Below are 21,022 nucleotides of genomic sequence, written 5' to 3'. Positions count from 1 at the left end.
TACATCTGCTGATGCACGCTAAAGTGCCATTAGCTTTTCTGATGACTTTTGTCATACTGACAACTCATGTTTATCTTGGAGTCCGCTAGGACTCCAAGATCCCTTTCCGCTTCTGTGCCACCAAGCAGGTCATTTCCTAGGCAGTAGGTATGCTGGACATTTTTTCTCCCTAGGTGCAGCACTTTGCATTTCTCCTTGTTGAATTGCATTCTGTTGTTTTCTGCCCATATGTCCAACCTGTCCAGGTCTGCTTGTAGTTGTTCCCTGCCCTCCGGCGTGTCCACTTCTCCCCACAGTTTTGTGTCATCTGCAAACTTGGACAGAGTACACTTCACTCCCTCGTCCAAGCCGCTGATGAAGACATTGAAGAGTATCGGTCCAAGGACCGAGCCCTGCGGGACCCCACTGCCCACACCCTTCCAGGTCGATAATCTCTCTCTAACATTGTCTTGTCCCCTGCAAAACATCTGGTCTCATCTTCAGCAAGAAAAAAATCATGTTATTTTGCATTATGCTAGATGTTTTTTTTGACAAAATATTTTACTGCAGAAAACATCAGATGATATTTTAAGCCCCTCAGATTCCGTTAGATCTTTAAAATAAATCTGGCATAATATCTTCAACTCTAGCTTACTCCTAGTTATTTCTTTGCTTGAGTGCCTGTTGAAAGGTCATTCAAATCCATGTCAGTAGTAGCTGCTATTGGAGGTTCTGCTCTTGATTTGTTAAAGACTTTTGGAGCTCCTTATGCTCCCTACTGTGTAGACTTTAGTTTGCATCATGGCTGTCCAAAAGGGCTGATTCCTAAGCTGTCAAATTGTCTCTCTCATTCCAGTTATTAATAAATGACATGGTGCTGTCAAATTGGCAGCCTGTTGGCCACGTGTGGGCCCTGAGAGGTTAGCTTGTAAACCCCTCAAGCTCCCAGACCAAGTGCTGCTCCTCTCATCAGGCTTCTGCTGCTGCCAGGGTCCCTGGGCTTCTCTTCCCTCTTTGAGCTTCTGCTTTCTGCCCCCGCCCTCCTTCTCCCCCCAGTCCAGGAAACATGAAAGGCAAGGATTTTTGGTGGGCTGGGATAATCTTAGTAAGGCTTTTAAATGCAGCACATTCTTCTGAAGAACTGAACAACTTCTGAAAAGCTTTTTAGTTCTTCAGAAGAATGAGCTACATTTGAAAGCTTGTCTAAAGGCTTGGCAGGTGTTACATTTATGGCACAATTAACATGTTAATCATGCAGTAAATTGGCTCAATGTGTGGCAAATTGCAATTTGCAGGTCCATAAAATGGCAAACCAGCCACAAAGAGGTTCCACATTAAAGCTCATTGAACAAGCTTTAGTTAAAGTGCCCTGCCTCAATTTTGAAGTGCAGGACACTGAATACATGAGACTTTGCAGGCGCTTTTAGAGTGGCTCTCAGAGCTGCCCTAATTAAAGTGCCCCCCCTCTAACCCTTTTTAAAGATGCCGTGAAACACCAGAGATCTTGGGCAGTCGATGCCCCAGGCTTTTAGACCCAGTGCTGCACCATGCCTGATTGTTATGCTTGGCTGTGTTGTGGGATTGGACACCCTGGAGTTCAGGATACAGCTACCTGCTGCGTGATCTGTGGGACTGAGCTGGGAGAAGCCCCCAGTTCAGTTTTAACTCTGGGGGTTGCACGATTGGGATTTGAGGAATTTCATGCCCCATCCCTAACATTGCGTGTTGTGCCATGCACATGTGCCATGGCAGGACATTTAGTATTTGGGATGGGGCATAAAAATCTCAGATCCAAATTGCACTATTATTTTAATATCTGCTAGGGTTCTAAGACTTTTCCAATCATGAAGTTGGTTTAATTAAAGATATCACTCACAAAATTGCTTCTCATCACCAAATACCACTATATTTAAATTAACAAATTAATTTGTTGGTTGTAAATGTGGCAGTCAAGTGGCAAGGCTGGAAGGCTGGGCTGTGGCCAGCAGCCCGAAACAGCGGGCGGGTACTTTTTGACCGACGGAGAGGAACTAGGCACCGAAGCGTATTGGTTCAACAAATAGATTGCTTTACTTACACCGCTGATGGTCACAGTGCAGGACGAAAACTGACTTGGATTACAGTTGCAAACAGGTACAGGGTTCATTAGGTCGGTCGGCAGAAGTATTTGGGCCAGCAGTCGTCGGTTTACATCTAAATTTTGGGTCGGTGACGGGGAGTTGTCCTTGGTAGGTGATCAGTCCACCAAGTTGCCTCTGAGGTGTTCTTTGAGCTCTCCGATTTGCTAGGTCGGATGCTCAGAGGAGTTCTCCTTAAAGTTTCTCTCTCACGTGTTTAGAGTTCTCCTTACTTTCCCATGTGCTCAGAGCTCTCCAACTTGGGCAGAAACTGCTCTTAACTTTTATATGGCTAGCAAGCCAATCGCTAGTCGCCACGTAGGAATAATTTAAAACTGGTCAATAATAATGTGAATTTGCATATGAGTGGCGGGAACTTTTTCTAAACTGTAATTTTTCACTACTGTAGCATTTGGTTACTGGGTTCAGGCATGGCAGAATTTTCCTCCATGACCTAGTTACTGCCACCAGAATGATTGACAGCAAAACTATGCCATATTTATCAAACCCATGGAATTCTCCTCTGGGCTATACCAATTCTCCTCTGGGCTATAGGCATCTAATTAATGGGTTCTGACAGTAAAAATTTAATAATAGCCAAAGCTGTACTTAAGTAAATAGTATGTTAAAATGGGAACACAATATGAAGCTTCTTGTGGGGATAAACATCCAAGCTCACGCAAGAAGTTATTCATGGAATAATTCTTTCTTCATGTTATTAAAAGATTACTAGTGCCTTAACTAAACATTGGAGATATTTGGCAGTCCTTTAGTACACAATTCTTAGTGAGAAATAGCTCACAAGCTTATCTCTCTTGGTTATTTAGTTAAATGTTCAAGTCAGTTAGGGGAGGTTCCTAGGGCAGCTTCCTGTTTTGTGTGAATTGGTGTTTCTTTTTAGCTGTAGAATGGTATCTATTGCCTCCACTTTTTTTTTTTTTTTTTTTAAGACAGACTGGACTACAGCTTTATTAATTTGTACTATTCCAGGCATGTTGCGATTAATGCTTTATATGGAACATTTCATAGGATTTTCAGTTGTAAATTGTAAAGCTATTGCAAATAGTTTTCTGACTAGACTGTTCCTGGGTTTACAAAGAGACTACAAGAGTGTTTGATCATACAGCAAGATCCTTTTGCCTAAGTTACCCATTTGGCACAGCTGTGATCTTTATCTTAATGGAGCAGGCTGTAAGACTTTAGAAACACCTGGCAGCAGAAGAATACTTAGGATCAAAGAAGCAATACTTCTGATATTTTAGTAGATATCAACTAACTCAGAAAAGTGGATCCTTTCCCCCCCCCCTTTTTTTTTTCTTACAAAGAGAGATGTTAATTTAAAACAACTCTAAGGATTCTAGAATCAACTCTTTTGAAATTAATTTCTACTAACTCTGTGTTTTTTCACAGAGGAGAATAATTGTGGCTGGAAAAACATCCTGAAAAAGAATTTGTCTCCACTTATCAGTGAAAACCTTGTTCTTTATGCTTAGTATGATATAGCTTCTTTCTAAATGTTCTAATTTTTTATGCGAGTCGTAAGATATTTTGTGTGCAAGTATAGCAAGGTCATTTGGTAATTTTACTCTTATGGGCAAAGACTTACAAAAATATTTATGCTCATTGGGAATTAATTATTTATCTGGCAATGCTTAAGTAGTTTAAATAAGTGGTTCTTGTCTGAATTTGGTAAAAGTGTTATAGGAAGAAAGAACAATAACCACTTTGACCATTTTACATTTAAAACTTTACCCAGAATAATTTTAAATTTAAAAAGCACGTTCTGAGAAGTGGAAATCTTTAATATAGAAAAGAGGAATATTTGGAGTCTTTTGAATACTGGCTTCTGCTTAAAGTTTGGAATAAAAAGGGTGTCTTGTCAGAGCTCTTACAGGTATTCTGAAAGATTGTCAGTACAGACAGTTAGTGTTGTTGACTATACAATGTATCTATGCATACAGGTGAGCAGAAAAGACTAACTCATGAGTGTTAAGGCAATGAAGGATGATCACTAACTGAAATTTTAAATTTTGCCAACTTACTGAAAGAGGTATGCCCCCAAGAAAGATATGCATCTTGTTTTTTGGAAGGCAGATTGTAGACAAACAGATTTTTCCAGTCATGGCTGTGTGGCACAGAATGCCCAGGATGAGTGGCATCCCAGGATACAGTCTGCAGGAACGTCCTGCTGTGGCAGGGCAACAGCTAGAATTGATCCCAGATTCGAGTCCAACAAGGTTGAGAACTCTAGCCACCCCTCCATAACTTTTTTGAATTGAATGGCACACAATTTCAAAAACTAATGTACGGTTTTTATAGTTTATATTGACCTCCTTATACAGTGTAGTGGGAGGGGCGGGAAGGTGTTTGTGGGATTGTCCAGGCAGGGACAAGCCTGAACCTGTCTTACCTGCTTAGATTTTCTGCTCATTTGCTCACACCTTGTGACATCTTTCAAAGGATCTGGTGGCACCCCAGGGTGCCCTGGCACTCTGGTTGAGAATCATTTTCCTCCCATCTCTGCAAGACTGACTTCTTTACTGTAAATCGAAAGGGTCAAACGTGGCCTGTAGAAAGGGTTCGATACAATATTAAGCTAATAGCTAGTGCAGATTCCTTGGGGACTGTTAGAGGATTCACATAGAACTCCTCCCCTTTTGTTTGCTGTAGCCAGAGAGAAGTAGCAGCCACTGTCTGCATGCTGCACTGTCTATTCCTTTTAGCTTCTAGCACCAAAAATATCAGCTTCTTCACTTCAGGCACCCCTTCCCCTCCACCCCCAATTTTGGAGGTTTGCTTTGGGGTGAAAAGGGATGTGTGGTAAGTGAGTAAATATTCTAAGTAAAATCATGAAAGAATATAAGTCTCTAAACTGAGCAAACCAGGAGAAATTCTGTTCCTGTTTCTCAGTTTGAAGAGCACAACTAGTAACTTGGACTTGTGCATAACTGGTAAAAATGGACTTTGTAAAAAAGCAAAACAAAAAAACCCACACACTGCTGAAAAATTAGTGTTAATTTCTTTCTTGAAGTAAAACTGTAGTATATTAAAACCCTGTAGTGATTCAAGGCAAGGTTTTTTGGATACGCGATATCTATCTTTTATTAGAGTAACTGAGTAGTTGGAAAAAAGGTTATCTGCAAGCTTTTGGGCACAAGCACCCTTCTTCAGGAATCTGCCCAAAGAAGCTTACCTGCCTATGTCCTTAGACCAGCATGGCTATAACCAAAAACCTTGTAATGATTCAAAATGTTAACAGCTTCCTCCATTACATCCCATGTTTGAGACCATATACCCCTGCGGAAGGGACATAAGCTAACGCTAGCTAACAGTGGAATTTAGTTTAAATAAGAGCGCTAATATTTATTAGTTTGCCTGGTTTAGGACTGTTGAATATCTATTTTTAAGTAACCAGGATAAACTCTTTCTTTGGTTTCATAGTATTTAATTGCAGTTACTTAACTTCAAGAGTTAGTGGTAAGAAATTTATATTAAATCAAACAGGACTTGCCACATCTTTAAATCAAATTCCATTGTCCATGTATAAATGGTTTCAGTTAGTGGTGGGAATAATTCATTTTGGTTTTACCTAGTGGTGAGAGAATCCCCATTCTCAGTTGAAAGTTGTCTACAGAAGCATACAGAAGAAATTACAACAGAAGGAACCATGTTTCTTGTTTTCTCCCTTCTTAAATTACTTTCTTGTCTTTAATCATAGTGCCTCTTAATTGTAGTAGCCGCATCCCTGAATTGGCACTGTAAAGATTAAGAACAGGTCTTCCATGTCCTTGTTTTCCCCTAGATTTGTAATTTTGGGGATCAAATTACTTGGCACTCACTCATTTTTATCCAACATGGTTTTTGCATCCTGTTACCAAGAGAATCTTAAAGTCTTAGTAACAACTGGATGGAGAAATTAAAAATGTATCTGACTTATAAAATCAAGCAGCGCTTATGAAATGGTTTGAGTTTGTTTTTAGTTATTTCTTTGGTTGTAGAATTTGCTAATGCTCATAGGAATAGTAAATAGAACATATTTTAGATATAAAATTTGATATTTTTTAGTTTAATATAGTTCTTTGTCAAAGCTCAATTACCTCCTCTTTTTCTTCAGGATGTATTTGCCAGATTATTTAAGCAACTTGTAAATTTGTGCTTTTGGGTTAAATTTTTAATCCAATATAGTTTTATAGGCTTATTTAAAAAAAAAAAATTAAACCTTCTAAGTCTATTTACAGTGTCTGTTGAGTCCTGTTTGTTTCTCTCAGCTCCTGGTTCAAGTTAAATCACAGTCCCCCAGCATCCCAGCATGCTTTCCAGCCCTGGACTGGGCTGTCTGCTTCAGGAGAGAAGGGATTGGTGGGGGGTGGGCAGGAGGCAGGAAACACTCCAGGCAAACCTGAGTTGAGGGTTGGGGCCATGGAGGGGCGTTAAGCAATCCTCCTCCTGCTCAAACTTACTGCTGGCTGCAACTGTGGACTACAAATCCTGGAGCCCCTGCCTGTGCCTTTTCCTGCTTCCAGGAAGTAATGATCAACCCTGCAGAATCCTGCTGCTGTGAGTCTGGACTAAAAATTCCAGAGACCTTGAGGGCAGCAAGATGAGGAAGCACACACACAGGCTATGCTAGCTGTGTGCCAAAGAGCCATGCTCCAGTTCTCCCTGGCTTCTGGCCTGAGCCATTGCGTTTCCTGAATCAAAAGTGAATGTGTGTCCAGTTGTTTCTCTGTTTAATGTCTACATCTTAGACTAACCTGCAAAGACTTTATCAATTCAGCCTTGGGCTTTTTGATACTACTTAGTTACAATTTGTATTAAACTGCCACATGTATACACATAGTGATCAACTGAAACATAAACATACACCAGAACTTTTTAAATTGGATCTGAATTTAGAGAGAGTATAACCACAAATGGACTTTCATCTTCCTTTTTGTTCAGGTATGAAGATATGTGGGCAGCCCTTCATAGAGGAGCCAAGGAATGTGCAAAGGCTGGAGAGGTAATTTTTTACTTCTGTTAGTGCATTTTAAAAATATGTGAAAAAAAATTTAAAGAAAGTACTGGTAGTTGGACAGATAGGGAAATTGTTATATTGTGTGCTTTTAAATATAGTATTTAACAAGCAGTTGTTGAATCAAGACCTTCTAGAATTCTTCCCCCCCCACAGTTTTGTTAGATCTATCATAGCTTAGTCTACCAGTAATGTAGTTGAAATGCTAATTGCATCTAAAATTTATAATATAACAATAGTAAGAATTGAAGAATATGATATTTCTACAACAGTTGCATAGTTTGTATCTGAAGTTGTGTCCCATATGTTCTACTTATGCATTTGGGAACTGTGGTGCTTGGTACTTTGTCTGGATTCTAGAGCATCTTCATATGAGAAGATAAAGTTGAGTCAAAAGGTTCTTTTAATGACCCTGGTACAATAATGCAATGGCTTCATAAAGTCTTTTCATTCCATCCAGGAAGAGCACACACAAACTGCTGCAGCTTCCTTAGCCTGACGAAGGGTTTTTGAACCCGAAAGCTTGCTTAATAACTATTCTCCAACCATTTAGGTTGGTCTAATAAAAGATATCAAATTCACCCAAGGAACCTTGTCTGCTTATATCCTTAGACCAACATGGCTACAACCTAAACCCCATGGCTTCATACTGGCACTCGCATGACAACTCTTAAGTACTGTTAAAGCTCATTTCACTTGAGACCTTCACCCAAGATTTCTTGGGGTTTGACTGAATACTGCTGCTCTCTTGGGGGGGGGGGGGAAAAATAAAAAAAAAAAAATCACAGGTCCAGATAGCCAGCATCTATGATTTTTTTAGGAAGCAGTCAGTTGCACTGGCCAGCAGTGATTCTCTGAGAGTCTAAAGATGGTCATTCAGAAGTATTACTTGGACACGGGGATTCTAGTATGCTTACACTAGTGAAGACTGTAGTAAAATGGCACTCTAAAGGATTCAGAGGGTCTTTTTCTTCACCCGTTCCTCCTATTAACTGAGGGGATAAAGGGAATACTCATTTAACTTTGGATATGGTCTTACATGACAGACAGGATAGAAATAGAAGTGTCAGTCCATCATTTCTGGAGTAAGTGGGGAAGGGGACCTCTTGTTAAGAACAATCCATTTGCAAAGAAGAGGATGTAATAAAACAATAGTTCTTTAATTCAGGTAAATATTAATTCTTCACTGTTATGGAATAGAAGGGGAAGTAGTTCTAGGCAAGTGGAAAAAGTACTGTAAATTAGCAAAGACCTTATTCCAAATATATTATAAAGTCATCATGAGTGTTAAAGCTGACATACAGGTAGCTTTATTTCTGACTAGCAAAGATTTTTAGCAGTTTCTAGTTGCAGAGGTGATAGTCATTGAATAGTGTCTCCAAACAGAATATCCTGCCTTCATATAAGCTTTCTTGTATGTATATACAGCGTATGTATTAGAGCTGTTGGGAAACATTCTGATGAAACACTTCCTTCAAATGAACTTTGCAGGGCTTTTGAACAGACAGCTGAATCTTGCTGAAATGCCACAGAATTCAGTTGCTTTTTCTTAAAGAAAAATCCTAAACTTGCTAATGTCTTATATACCTACAAATAATCATTTTTTATAGAAAAAAATAGGACTAATAAAACACTAATTGTGAAGAAGCAGTCTTTTAAGATGTGATGGGTGGAGGCCATCTCAAACTCAAATTTAATTACTGCCTGTTGGCTTTTTTGCAAGACACGTGGGCAACTAGTGCCTTCTGGGGTGAGGGGGAGCAGGCAGGGAGTGCTAGCAGTGCTCCCAGAAGTGCCAGCAGCGCTTCTCCTGGCACCCCCACTCCCTGGCTGGCGCTCTCAGGGGTGGCATCGTACTCCCACTTGTCATCTAAGCAGGGAACGCTGGCTGTCAGGCTGCACCAGCACTCTCAGGGGGTGAAAATGCACCCCCATGCACCCTCTACGCATCACCACTGGCAGGAGAAATAAGTATTGCTACCAGTTCCACATTTATAACTTGTTGATTAAGATCTTGTCTTCAGTGGTGTGTAACTTACTCAGTTTAACTGTTTGGGCTATACTTTTGTTTTAAAAACAAAGAAGAAGCCTGCTGTGACAGGGGCAAGCTTTCATACCTGGGGCAAGCACCGGCTTGCCCCTGGTCTACAGGTCAGCCACCTGCCTCACTCATCTGCCACGCCTTGATGTAATAATATTGATGCGATAATTAGGCAGGAGGCCGCCCCTTATACACCCCAATATTGTAGGGGCTATCTGCAGCTCCATTCCACCCCTATACTGCAGCCCAAGCCTCACAGATGGCATCTCAGGCAGCCAACTCAACTGTCCCCTTCACCCATTAGCTGTGGCCCCTTCCCTGGAACCGTCAGCTTCCCTTTAAGCCCTGGCCCTGTCTCAGGCCAGTCTCAGGCCCAAACTTCTTTGCTCTATATGGGCACCCCTCACAGTGGGCTCCTGGCCCTTCTACCCCCTATCTGGGTCTTGGCCCCAGCATTGACTAGTCAGGCCTCTCAGTTAGGTCTAAGCCACATGCCTGCACTCAGATCAGAGTCCCTCATTCCCAGCTCAGGTGCTTCACAAAGCGTGCCTGGCCCACAGGGTCACTCACCCCAGCAGGCTCAGGCACTTCAAGAAGCTTACCTGGCATTCCCTGGATTAGATGGATCATATGACCCACCCAAAGGTGAGGACTGAGGTTAAGGTGCCCCTACCTGCCTTTCACCAGGATGGTAACTGGCCTGGCATTTCCTGGGGGCTCTCACACCACTGGGAGCCCCACCAGACCACCCACTCCTGGCAGGGTGCAGTTTTAGGCCATGCTCAAGACCAGAGGCTCCTGCTCCTACCTGCAAGATGTTCCCATGCAGTAGCTCAGTTAGGTAATGTTTCTTGCCTGGTTCCCAGGCAAGTAAACTGCTCTTGTTTATGTAGGCAGCCAGAGTTCTAAAATGGCCGCCCTAATCAAACACCTGCTGAGTGTTTGATCTGGCCCTTAAAGTGGTAGGCACCACCAAGTGCCCTGCCACACCCTCTTCCAAAAAAAACCAGGCGAAGCTTCAGTGTTCCCTATGATTTGGAACAGGACTTCAAAATTTGATGTGGTGAAGTGATCTTTTTTTATGGGGGATGTGCTTTTCAGCTGTTCCATTAATATCTGCCCATGTTTTGGTCAAGTTTTTAAGCCTTTGAAAATTGAACTTGTAGATATTTACACTTATTAGATCTTTGTAATTTAAATTCTCTGCACATTGTCTCCACTGAGCATGATATAGCCAAGGACTACAGGATTTAAGCAGTTGGTGCTCCCACCTTCTGTGGGCCAGACTGGCTTTGTGCATAGAACTTGACAGCAGGGAGACTCATCCTCCAATCCTTTGGCTATAAACGAACACTAGTAAATAAAGCAGATCAGCTGTGCTGGGATGGGTTCTCTGCTTGCAGACGTGCACCCTCAGGATTCCCCTGGCAGGAGATTCTCAGGATGTGTCTCAGCAATTGGAAGATGCCCAGGGGTCTTGCATTTGTAAAGGTGCACTTTGTGTTGGGTGCATCAGTGTGATATGTGCCTAGGGCAGCATTTCCCAACCTTTTCCATCCCACAGCACACTGACCAAGAGGCTGAGCAGGCCTGGCTGAGGCATGGTGGTGGCACGGAGCAGTGGTGGCAGCACTGGCTGTAGCCACACCGCACCGGGAGCCACGCCCCCCCAATATTCCGCAGCACATTTGTAAGTGTCCGATGGCACACCAGTGTGCCGCAGCACACTGTTTGGGAAACACTGGCATAGGGAATCCCCTACTGGGAGATTTCTGGAGCATGCCTCTGCAAACAGGGTGACCTGGACAGGTGTTCCTACGGCTTCAGGAGCCCAATCCTATGCCTCCCAGGAATGGGAATTCCTAGGGCACATAGGATTGGGTCCCTGAAACCCTGGGAACACCTTCCTGGGGCATCTGGCAAATGTGGGCAGCTCCAGCTGCCTGCACTCTCCCATCATAAGGAAAACAGATGTCTGCTGCAAGAAAAGACATTTTTTATACTACCTGTATTGCAGCCGCAAAGTTGGGTATTTGTGGTGCATCTGTTTGCTTAGCCTTTGTGCTGCCATAAGCATGTTCATAGTGGCACAAAGATGAGGTCTGTTTCCAGCCTTAGCATTTCTCCTGCTGGGCCTGGTGAGCTGTCTAACTCATATGCAAAGAAGGCAAGAGCCAGACCTTGAGGGAGTAAGCAGGGGACATAATGGGAAGAAGTTAAGTGAGGATGAGGTTAGAGCTGAGAAGCCAGGCTTTGACTTGTAACACCAAAAAAAAAAAAAAGAAGAAAGAAATGCAAGCTGCATAGGATTAGGTAGGGTTCATAACTGAACTTTATTATGCTGCTGATAGCATGTAGATTTATTTATAAATGTACTGTAGTGTTCACATTTTCTACAGGACCTTAATCAAGAAAGGAAGGCTAATGTTTTTAGCTTACTAAATCTACTCCATCTCCTACTCTGTCTACTAATACAGTGGTTCTCAACCTTTTTAGACACAAGGCAGCCCTCGTTAGACTTAGGGCAACTCAGAAAATGCCAGCTCGTAGCTTTTTAATTCATTTTTTGATTATGGAAAAAGAGCAGTTCTTCTGTTGTTTCTGACTCTATGAATTCCTATTTGGAATTTTTGGGTTTATCTTGTGGATCATGAGTACATGTTTGTACGCCTAACAGTGCTAATATTGCATGCCACCCTGCATCAGCCTTAAAAGGATCTTGTGGCACAGCACCCTGGTTGAGAATCACTATACTAGTGTATTAATTTGCTTCTCATTACCTGTTAATTTGGGTTTATGTCAATATCATCATATTGTCCATTCCATAATAACATGGAAAATGCTTGATGATTTTTGACAATGGGCAGTGCTAACATTATAATAAATTGTAGGAATGATTCCTTTTTTTTTCTTTTTCTTTTTTAACTCTGCATTGACAAGTGAAGTACTGGAATGATTGTTTCAGCCATATTAAAAATTGCTCTTCTGTATATATTTGCATGTTTTTCAGGAAGTGTAAGTATACTAGACCAATGCATTGGTTTTCTTCAAAGACATCTTGTGTGGTATATGTTTGCCTGCAGGGAACAAGATTCAGATTCATATGGCAGTCAAAACATGGAATGGAATATTCTTGTTAGAGTGGAGGTTATCTTGTGCATTTAAGCTGTGTCTGAAATGTTTTATGTGATTCACTTTGAGTTTGGGTTTATTTATCTTGTCAAGTTATTGCTGTTGGGGTGCTGATCTTAAAGTACATCTTTAAGTACAGTTTATTCTTGAAAGCATGTCAGAATTTGCATCCAAAATTAAACTTTCCTTTAAAACTGCTCAAATCAAATTTGTCATTTCAAAATTTATAGACTGATCAGTAAAGATGGATTATTTACATGGGTTGCCTTTGCTCCTAATTAGTGGACATTCTTCATATATTATCATTTTTCACATACATATAATGCTATTTACAAAATTACAGAATTATATATCTCTAGTGAGAATCAGAAGAAGGTTGACATAAGTATATTTTTAACCCTTGCAATTGTTTCAACTTCTTCTATCTTTGAATGTCTCTTCAAAGAGGTTTTCTAAAATCTTGTTAAAGTTATCGCACATATGGGTCTTTTAGTATGTCCAGTTTCTCTTGCAATACCAAAAAGTGAGGCTCTTCAGATTCAAGAGGGAAATTAATTGCTCAGTTGAAAGCATCCTGTTGGCAGTGCCCTTTCTTTCATGTGGATGATGATATGCCTTTCAGCTAGTCATGGTCACTTTTTCAAATAGGTTCCCATCCTTCAGGGTTTCTGCAGAAAAGGCCTTGTGTATCTTGCAATGTTGCAGACTTATTTCCCAGCATTTCATCTTTCATCATTTTTGAAAGGAAGTAAAATAATTGTTCAAGTCAACCTGACAAGCATTCTGGGCCAGCTGCTTTTGATACTGTAGATATGCTGTTGGTAGTTCCATCAATATGGAGGTGGCGTTGCTGAAGCTCGTACAAGTCACTGTATGACTGTTTTCCCTAGACCAGTGGTCAGCAATTTTTTTAAGGTTATGAGCCAGATTTGACTCAGTTTGGCTCAGGTGGGTGGAAGGGTGCTAGGACCCAGCCTCTGCCAGTGCTTTTACCCATGGTAACACAGGGAGAAATGCCTGCCTCTGAAGCCCCTGATCCCTGCTCCATATCTAGCCCTCAGGCCATAGGTTGCTGACCCTTAACCTAGATTATTGTCCTCAGTTACTGAAAGCAAATTTAAAAAACAAATCTCCAAAACCCTTGCATTAAAATAACTCAATGATCATCTCCAATAACCACTGGTAAAGGTTACAGTTGATTTTAGTAAACTACATTGAACCTTTATGGAATAGTTATCCATTTGTAATGCTGCGTTTTAATAAAATAGGTTGTAGGCAGTAAAGTGTATATCAAACAAGCTTCTGGTACAGGTTTACCTGACACTTAAAACACAAAATCCACTATAAAACATTCAACTATTTTTGCAACGTAAAGGATTAAAATAAGATTGGAGCTTTACCTTGCAAACTGGAAGTTGTGTCGTTTGAAAAAAAAAAACAAACCTAAAATCTGCCTTAAAATAACAAACTTCATATTTAATATTTTTTACCCATCATCTTAATGCCTTTGTCCATTCTCAGATACTGAAGTTCACCAGATATCTTTAGAATTAGAGTTTGACAGGTTTTAGTTTTATACTTTCCAATCTTTCCTTTGCATATATCAGGCACTGCAGAGGCAGTTTTTTATCTGAATAAGTTTTAGTGGATTGCACCTCTTCTTTTTCTTTAAAATGCTTCTTTTTTAAAGTGAACACATTACATACAAAGTAAATAAAGGAAATATTTATCCATGAACTATATGGGTCAAGATGTGTCCATGAACAGTGTCAAAGCCGTTTCAGAATTAAAATGAGACCACTTATTTGAGCTGTCAGGTTTGAAGGTTGTCATATTCTCCTCAGAATAGGTATATAGGAAGAAAAGTGTTTTCTATGTTGAAAGCTTGCCATAATGTGTTTTTTCCCTTAGGTATATGGAGCTAAAAGAGTTGTTTAATTCAGAATTTATACTTTTAATGTAAAATTTATTCTTTAATAACAGTTCCCCTCCAGGTACAGCTGTATATCCAGTTCTGAAATTCCATGGTTATGAATATCATTGTATACTAGTGGCACACAAACTTCTGGTTCTGTGGGCCAGATGAGTGGCATAGTTTGGTTTGCGGGCTGGATCCCTCATGGGATTGGTGCGTTGGATTGGTTTGTGGACCCAATCCAGCCATACACTGGCCTGATCCTGCACACCCAGTTCCTGCCACAGAGCCACCTGTGTGCCAGATCCAACCCAGTGTGCCCAAATCTGGCCATGGATCTGACCCCATGCATGCTGGACCATGTCATTTGGCCCAAGGGATTCTCCAGGGGTCTTTAAATTTTTATAGTGGGAGAGGAGTATAATGGCTTCTAGGGATGTGGCACTTAATGCTGCCACCACTTTCCCTCTGCCAAATTTCTGTACCCTTGGGAAGCCCTGTGGGCCAATAGTTAAGCGCTCCTTTTATATGCTATTCTTGTATTTTAAAGGCAATATGATGACTTTTGGACAGTTTTTGTACCCTTTTTCTTTGCTATGTATAGAACGATTCCCTTAAAGCTCCCTCCCTACCCCCCCCCCGGCACTTTTTTATCTTAATTTCTAGAAAGTTAAGACTTCCTTGTTGGAAGAACCAAATGTGGATTTGGAGTTCTCGGACCTTAAGTTTCAGCGTGACAGCACTCTTATTATTGTCATTTAAAACTGGGGCAAGGAGCTATTTTGTAAATGTATCCCTAAAATAAGTAGAAATAAGTGTTTCATAAATGGTAAAGTCTACATATTGTAATGTGGTATAATGCCTACACAAAGAAATTAGGACCGTGGGTGCATGGATTCTAAAAATCAGTCAAAATGATCATAAACTTCATAAACTAATGGATGATAATTTTGAAACTAAATAAAAACTTAGTTATTACTGGTTTTAATTATTGCAGCTGGTTGATAGTGAAGTTGTGATGCTTTCTGCACACTGGGAGAAGAAGAGGAGTAGTCTGATAGAACTGCAGGAACAGCTCCAGCAAATTCCAGGGTTTTTAGCAGATCTGGAATCCATGACAACAAGTCTGGGTAAGGTTTTACAGGTGTAACATACTCTGGTAAATTAGTTAAATGATAATACAGAGAACTTGACCAGCCGTCAGTTTTTCTGTCCGTTGTAGTTGTAAAGCTATCTTTACTCACTGGAACATCATTATTTTCTATTATGAAATGTCAATAGGGTTAAACCCTTACAGGTTTGCAGCATTTGCCTGGGAGCTGGCTGGATTCAGTACATACTTTCTGAGTCTGACTTGTAAATCTGTGTTCTTAATGTCTCTTCTGTAAATACATTTCAGTAAGAGCTTTCCTTGACCTGGGCCACATCACTTGGGAGTCTCGGATGAAGGCATGAGTATTTTTTAAGCTACTTGTAACTAACCACCAGCTAGTAACTACATACAAGAATTGTGGGTATAGTTCCAAAATTGTGGTTTATAGGGAGGACTGATAACACTTTGTTGTAATGAGACTGCCAAGCATCCTGTCTTAAGTTGTTTGTAACTTTGCCAAACGTTAACCTTTTGGGCTGAAATTATTAGTAGGTGGTGCTGAGTGAAATGCTTCATATTTTTGGCTACAAAGGACCAACTCTCGGGATCATCGTAAATTCTAGCTTATTGGACAGGATGTAAAGTTACCAATAAAATCATAAATGCAGACTTTGAGTTATGAGTGGTACTGGTCACCTTAGCGCACACATACATGTACTCACTCCTTCAAACCCGTGTCATTTAAACCCATGCAGTATCTTGTATAGCAGCTGCTGTAGTGATTGTGAGAGCACTGGTGTCAGTATATCTAACTGTCTGAGGCCCTGGAGTCTGCTGTTGATGGTCAGCTTCCTTCAAGTCTTCTCCAGAAGGGTGTTGCCTGCTTGTCCTTCTGTCTCAGTAGGTCAGGTTTTGGATGAAAAGGCACCACTGAGGGTCATACTTCACTGCTGTTTATCCCTTTCTGGCAGACTGGTGTGATCCACCAGTATCATCTTGGCTGCCCAATCCGAAGGTTGCCGTCCCACGTAGATTTTGAGTAGTACACGACAGCTGTTAGTCACAGGGGTCTCTGCCTGCTGGTATCTGAAGTTTTGAGAGTCCACCCTTGACTTATTGACTTAATGGCTGTATTGTGTCATGGGTTAAAGGACTAGTCATAGAGTGGGTGCTCAGTTCCAGGAATCAGTTCCTTGGCTTGATTAGCTTAAAATGGCTTGTAAAGTTTTGTAATGGTAAGTTCCTTTGGCTAGGCTGTTGCCACTTAATTACCCACTGATCACCATACACTCGCATTCACTCAATAATGCATCTGTCCAATATAGCAGATTTTATCACTTTACAATTACAATTTCAATTCAGTTTTTAACAATGGTTCAGGGTGTAACTTCATTTTACAAGGAGTACATTTGTTAAGGGTTTAAAAGTATAAAATATAAAATGCCATGGTAAAGATAAGACAGTTGAAGTATAAAAATGCAATGTGAGATAGTGAAGATCAAAGGTTACTGGGGACAGTAAGTGAGTTATTAGCACCAGGATATATTTACAGTCTTTGAAGTGGATATTTTAGTTCTTTTGTTTTCTGTAGTGACACTGAGCTTAATTGATATGTAGTTACAGTTTCTATTTTTCTCCTACAGAAAGCCACTTCAGTTTTCTGGTTTGTTCTGAGCCTTGCCACACCCATGCAATGAGTGTGCTATGTCTCTGCCAGTACTTAAAAGGAAAAAGAAATGCACAAAATGGGGGAAGGAGGGTGATGGCAAGAAGGGGCTTCTGTTATATCAATGTCCAGAAGGCAAATGTACAAAGGGGGCTTTCTGCTACAATATTGTATTTCCTGACAGATTAGCTTCTCCACCCTCCCCGTCTCCAGGACTCCCATAGGATGACATAAAACAACTGCTCTTTTCCTGCAAGACAAATTCTGTATACCTGCTTATAGAATCTCTCTTCAACTACACTGGTGGCACGCTCTTTTCCACATAGGGTCTCTTGTCTAAAAGTTGGATCTAGAGTATGGTGAAGGATATTGTCTACAGTTCTTTCTAAAGAGAAGCACAATTTTTTTTAAGACCTCTCATGAGAGAACCTCACCTCCCCATTTTCTAAAGAGAATGATAAGTCTTTAATTGAGCTGAGTGAGAAACCTCAGGGTGTTTATAGATGTGCTCCAGGAGGTTGGGCGCTTTAATTAGCTTAGCTCCAAGAGCCGCGCTAATTAAAAGCTCCCGGAGCATCATGTATATAAGTGTCCCCATGCTGAAAAATGGTGATGGGGTGCTTTGAACTAAAGCTAATCAAATTAGTTGAAAGCATCCTGCCACCATTTTCCAGTGTGGGGGCATTGATACATGTGACGCTGGAGTCTGCCAGAGCATGGGAATTACCACATTCCAGCAGACTTTAACTGAGTCTTCTCCAATGCACTGTAATTACAGTGTGTCAGAGCAACTGCCCTGCACATGTGTAGAAGCCCCCAGTTTCAGCTAAGCTTCATAAAATTGAGCACAAATGGGGATTTACTTCACAGTCCCTTTATCTTTAATGAGTAGGATACAAAATGAGGAAAATGCTTTGTAATTTTTCTCACATGGCTTCTGAGAATGATAGGGGCTTTCCACTCCCTCTCATAAAGACCTACTTGTACCCAGACTTGATTTTTTTTTTTAATTAAAAACTAATACTTTTCTTGCTAACACATTTTTCTAAAAATAGTTCAGATTTATTTTTAAAACATTTAAAACTAAAACTTATGCTCGCTGAAAACATGTAGATATGCTGAAGTCCAAGCTGCAGTATTTTCTATATAAAGTGAAAATTGGGGGTTGGTGGGGGAGAGGGACATCTGATATTTGAATCAAGCTTTCTAAATGCAGCACTATAGGCTGTATGTCATATTAAACATTTGCTCCTTTGGGGGATCCAGAAGCTGTGTTATTGGGTACATGCAAATGGCAGGGTCACTGCAGACATTGGGACCTAACCTCTGACTGCAGATGACCGTGCCATGTCTCTCATTGGCATTAAATACTGTACCAGTTACCATCTTAATGTAGCAACCTGACACACACAACCAAAAAAAAAGATAATTATCTACCAAAGTAATATTTTACACTCCATTTTCCAACATACTGAAAATGTCAAGTAAAAAGTAACTGCAGGAATGGTCTATACTACACTTTTTGCACATTATTAAGGCTTATTACCTTGTTTCTTAGAGTGCTTTATATCTCTTATAACAGCCTTGAAATGAAAAAGGACCTCTTCATAAGGTTGTTTTAGAACAGGAGTTGGCAACCTATGACCCACAGGCTAAATTCAGCAAGGGGCTTGACTTCCACTTAACTGCAGCCAGGCAGGTGGGAGGAGTGGCAGTGTCCAGATTGTACTGCCAGCCTGCCTCAGACCAAAGCTGGATGGTTCCTGCCTGCCACCAGAAAATGTTGCTGAATGTTGCTTTAGAAGCCTTGAAAATTAACAGCTTCTGTGCAGTTCAGTGGAATACAATTAAATTATAAAATGGACAATGGAGCTGAAGAGTTCTGTGTACTTACATGATTTCTGAGAATAGCTTGTATACAAGTAACTGATGTTTTATGATATGGATCATGGGTGCTTAACCCCTGGCCCGTGAGCCGAATCTGGCCCACATGGCTCCTCACTGGTCAGCAAATCTGGCGGCAGGGAGCAGTGGCAATTTAATGCTGAATTTAAGGAGTACAATCTTGTCTTTTGGTGCCTTATAACTCCTGCAAGAGTTGAAAGTCTGATGATGAACATATTTACATCCAAGTCCTATTGTAAAAGCAAAGGAGGTAATGTGTGATGGAGAATCACTGTAAAGTGTAGGCTGTTATCTCCAAACCTCAAATGGAATTTAAAGGTCCTTTTTATGCCTTCCCCTTTAACTATTTAGTAAATGAGGTAAAGAAGATTTAAAGAAACAGGCCACGATGATTATAACTATCTTTACATCAGCCCTAACGCCCTGATTCCATATTTACCATGTCTGAGAATCTTTTTTTCCAACAGTTAATAATGCACCTGTAGTTTAATAGTTTCTTCTGGACTATTTCCTTAGCTTAATAATGAGAATGTTCCCCGTGACAATGCTGAAAGCTTTGATACAATTGAGGTATATCACATTCACTGTTTTCCTTTCCATTCACCAAGCCAGTCACCTTGTCTTAGAAACAAATCAGGTTGGTCAATAAGCCTGAATTGCCGGTGACCGAATGAGTGTTAACTGTTCTTAGCACTTGTTCTCTAGGTGTTTACAAATAGATTCCTGGTGATGTTATCTTTCAAAGTATCTTTCCAAATTTTGAAGTTAGACTGATCTTTAAGGTCGTTTATACACTTTATGTTTTTCTAGGTTTAATCTGGACTACAGCTGTCATTATATACGCATGGACAGCTGCAGTTTGAATTAAAATTGGCTCCAGTTTGAATGAACTAATTCTTATTGAATGAAGATTAAAATTAATACAGACTAGGGTAGTCTGGATTAGGCAGTTTAAACTGTATTAACATATATATACAGTATTGCTTTTAGAAAAAATAGTCTTTAGGAACTCAGCAGATAAACATTGCAAATATTAATTCCCACAAGGGAAACTCAGTTGTGTTTTTGCAACGCATCAGAGTCTAACAAAGTAATACCTTTACGAAGTCAAATGTGCCAAGAACACTCAGGTCAATTGCATCCATTACCACTTCTGGAACAGCACTTTGGATAATTGTCAGTAGGTTTGCAACAATGTAGCAGTGCTTAAACAGGTTTATTATCACCTCCTATCCCCACACACACAATCTACAAATTTGGTCCATTAAGGGGCTGTCAAGTGTATAGACTGTATAGCCAGTGCCCCCTGCCCTGATGGTCAATGATAGTCTATTAACCCTTAATTCAAATTGAAATTTGATTCAAACTGTGTGATGCGAGTCAGGTAACATGGTTTAGAAAATGGTGAGCATGTCTGCAAATGGCCTAAGTCTCTGGGTTCTCCTTGTTCACAGTGTGCTTCCAAGTATCAAAGTTGGACTAACTAGTATTGAGTTCCCTAGATATAGTTCTCTTTTTACTGAGGCTGTCTTCCCTACTCTATTGTCCCCTCATTCATGGGGATTTCAGAGCTTATGTTACTGATGAAAGCTCAGTTACACCAACCATAGAACATCAGTAGTGAACTAACAAAGGCCCCCATTCCTAAAGAGACTTAGTTTTTCTCAGGCAGTAAAGGGGTGTCTTTCTAGATGAAACCAAACACTTGGTGTAGTAAAATATGTAAGTTATACATGAACAGAACTGTTAAGGAAATAAAGTATGTACATATAGTAAGGGCATTCAGAACTTCAAGTACAGCACTTGTTGCTACATGCCCCCTGAGAAAAATAGTGATATATTATGTCCAGAGAGATCCCACGTATTTTTACAAGGGCTCTAAGGCTGATTGCTATGTGATCTTTAGCCAAACTTTCTCAAATTGTCCAGTCAAACCTTCTGATGCAGGACTTGACAGAACTGGGTGCCCTTGTAAGATCATTTCTCATCCTTTATGGGTAAATTGAATCCTTACCTCCATTCCTCAGGCCATTTGACTGCTTTTTTCCTCCCCTTGTGAAAACTATCTGACCTGGAGGGAGGAAAGAGAAATTCTGTCTTGCCTGCCATTTGAACTCTTACACTGTCCAGCTAATAGCCTGCAGGCTGCCACTTGCAGAG

General features: G+C 40.6%; 1 protein-coding gene across 2 annotated transcripts in view; it reads left to right on the top strand.

The window, feature by feature from the left end:
* Window positions 1-21,022, top strand: part of DTNBP1 (dystrobrevin binding protein 1) — a 115,397-nt gene that overhangs the window by 7,736 nt on the left and 86,639 nt on the right. For both annotated transcript variants that reach the window (XM_019498464.2, XM_006270619.4), the window contains exons 4-5: window positions 7,038-7,098; window positions 15,196-15,328. In XM_019498464.2, coding sequence (XP_019354009.1) covers window positions 7,038-7,098; window positions 15,196-15,328 — 194 coding nt within the window. The remainder of the gene's footprint in view (window positions 1-7,037; window positions 7,099-15,195; window positions 15,329-21,022) is intronic.

The sequence above is a fragment of the Alligator mississippiensis genome, chromosome 3, assembly GCF_030867095.1.
Source record: "Alligator mississippiensis isolate rAllMis1 chromosome 3, rAllMis1, whole genome shotgun sequence".
In the NCBI taxonomy this organism is placed as follows: Eukaryota; Metazoa; Chordata; order Crocodylia; family Alligatoridae; genus Alligator; species Alligator mississippiensis.
This window is presented reverse-complemented; position numbering and strand designations above follow the sequence as displayed.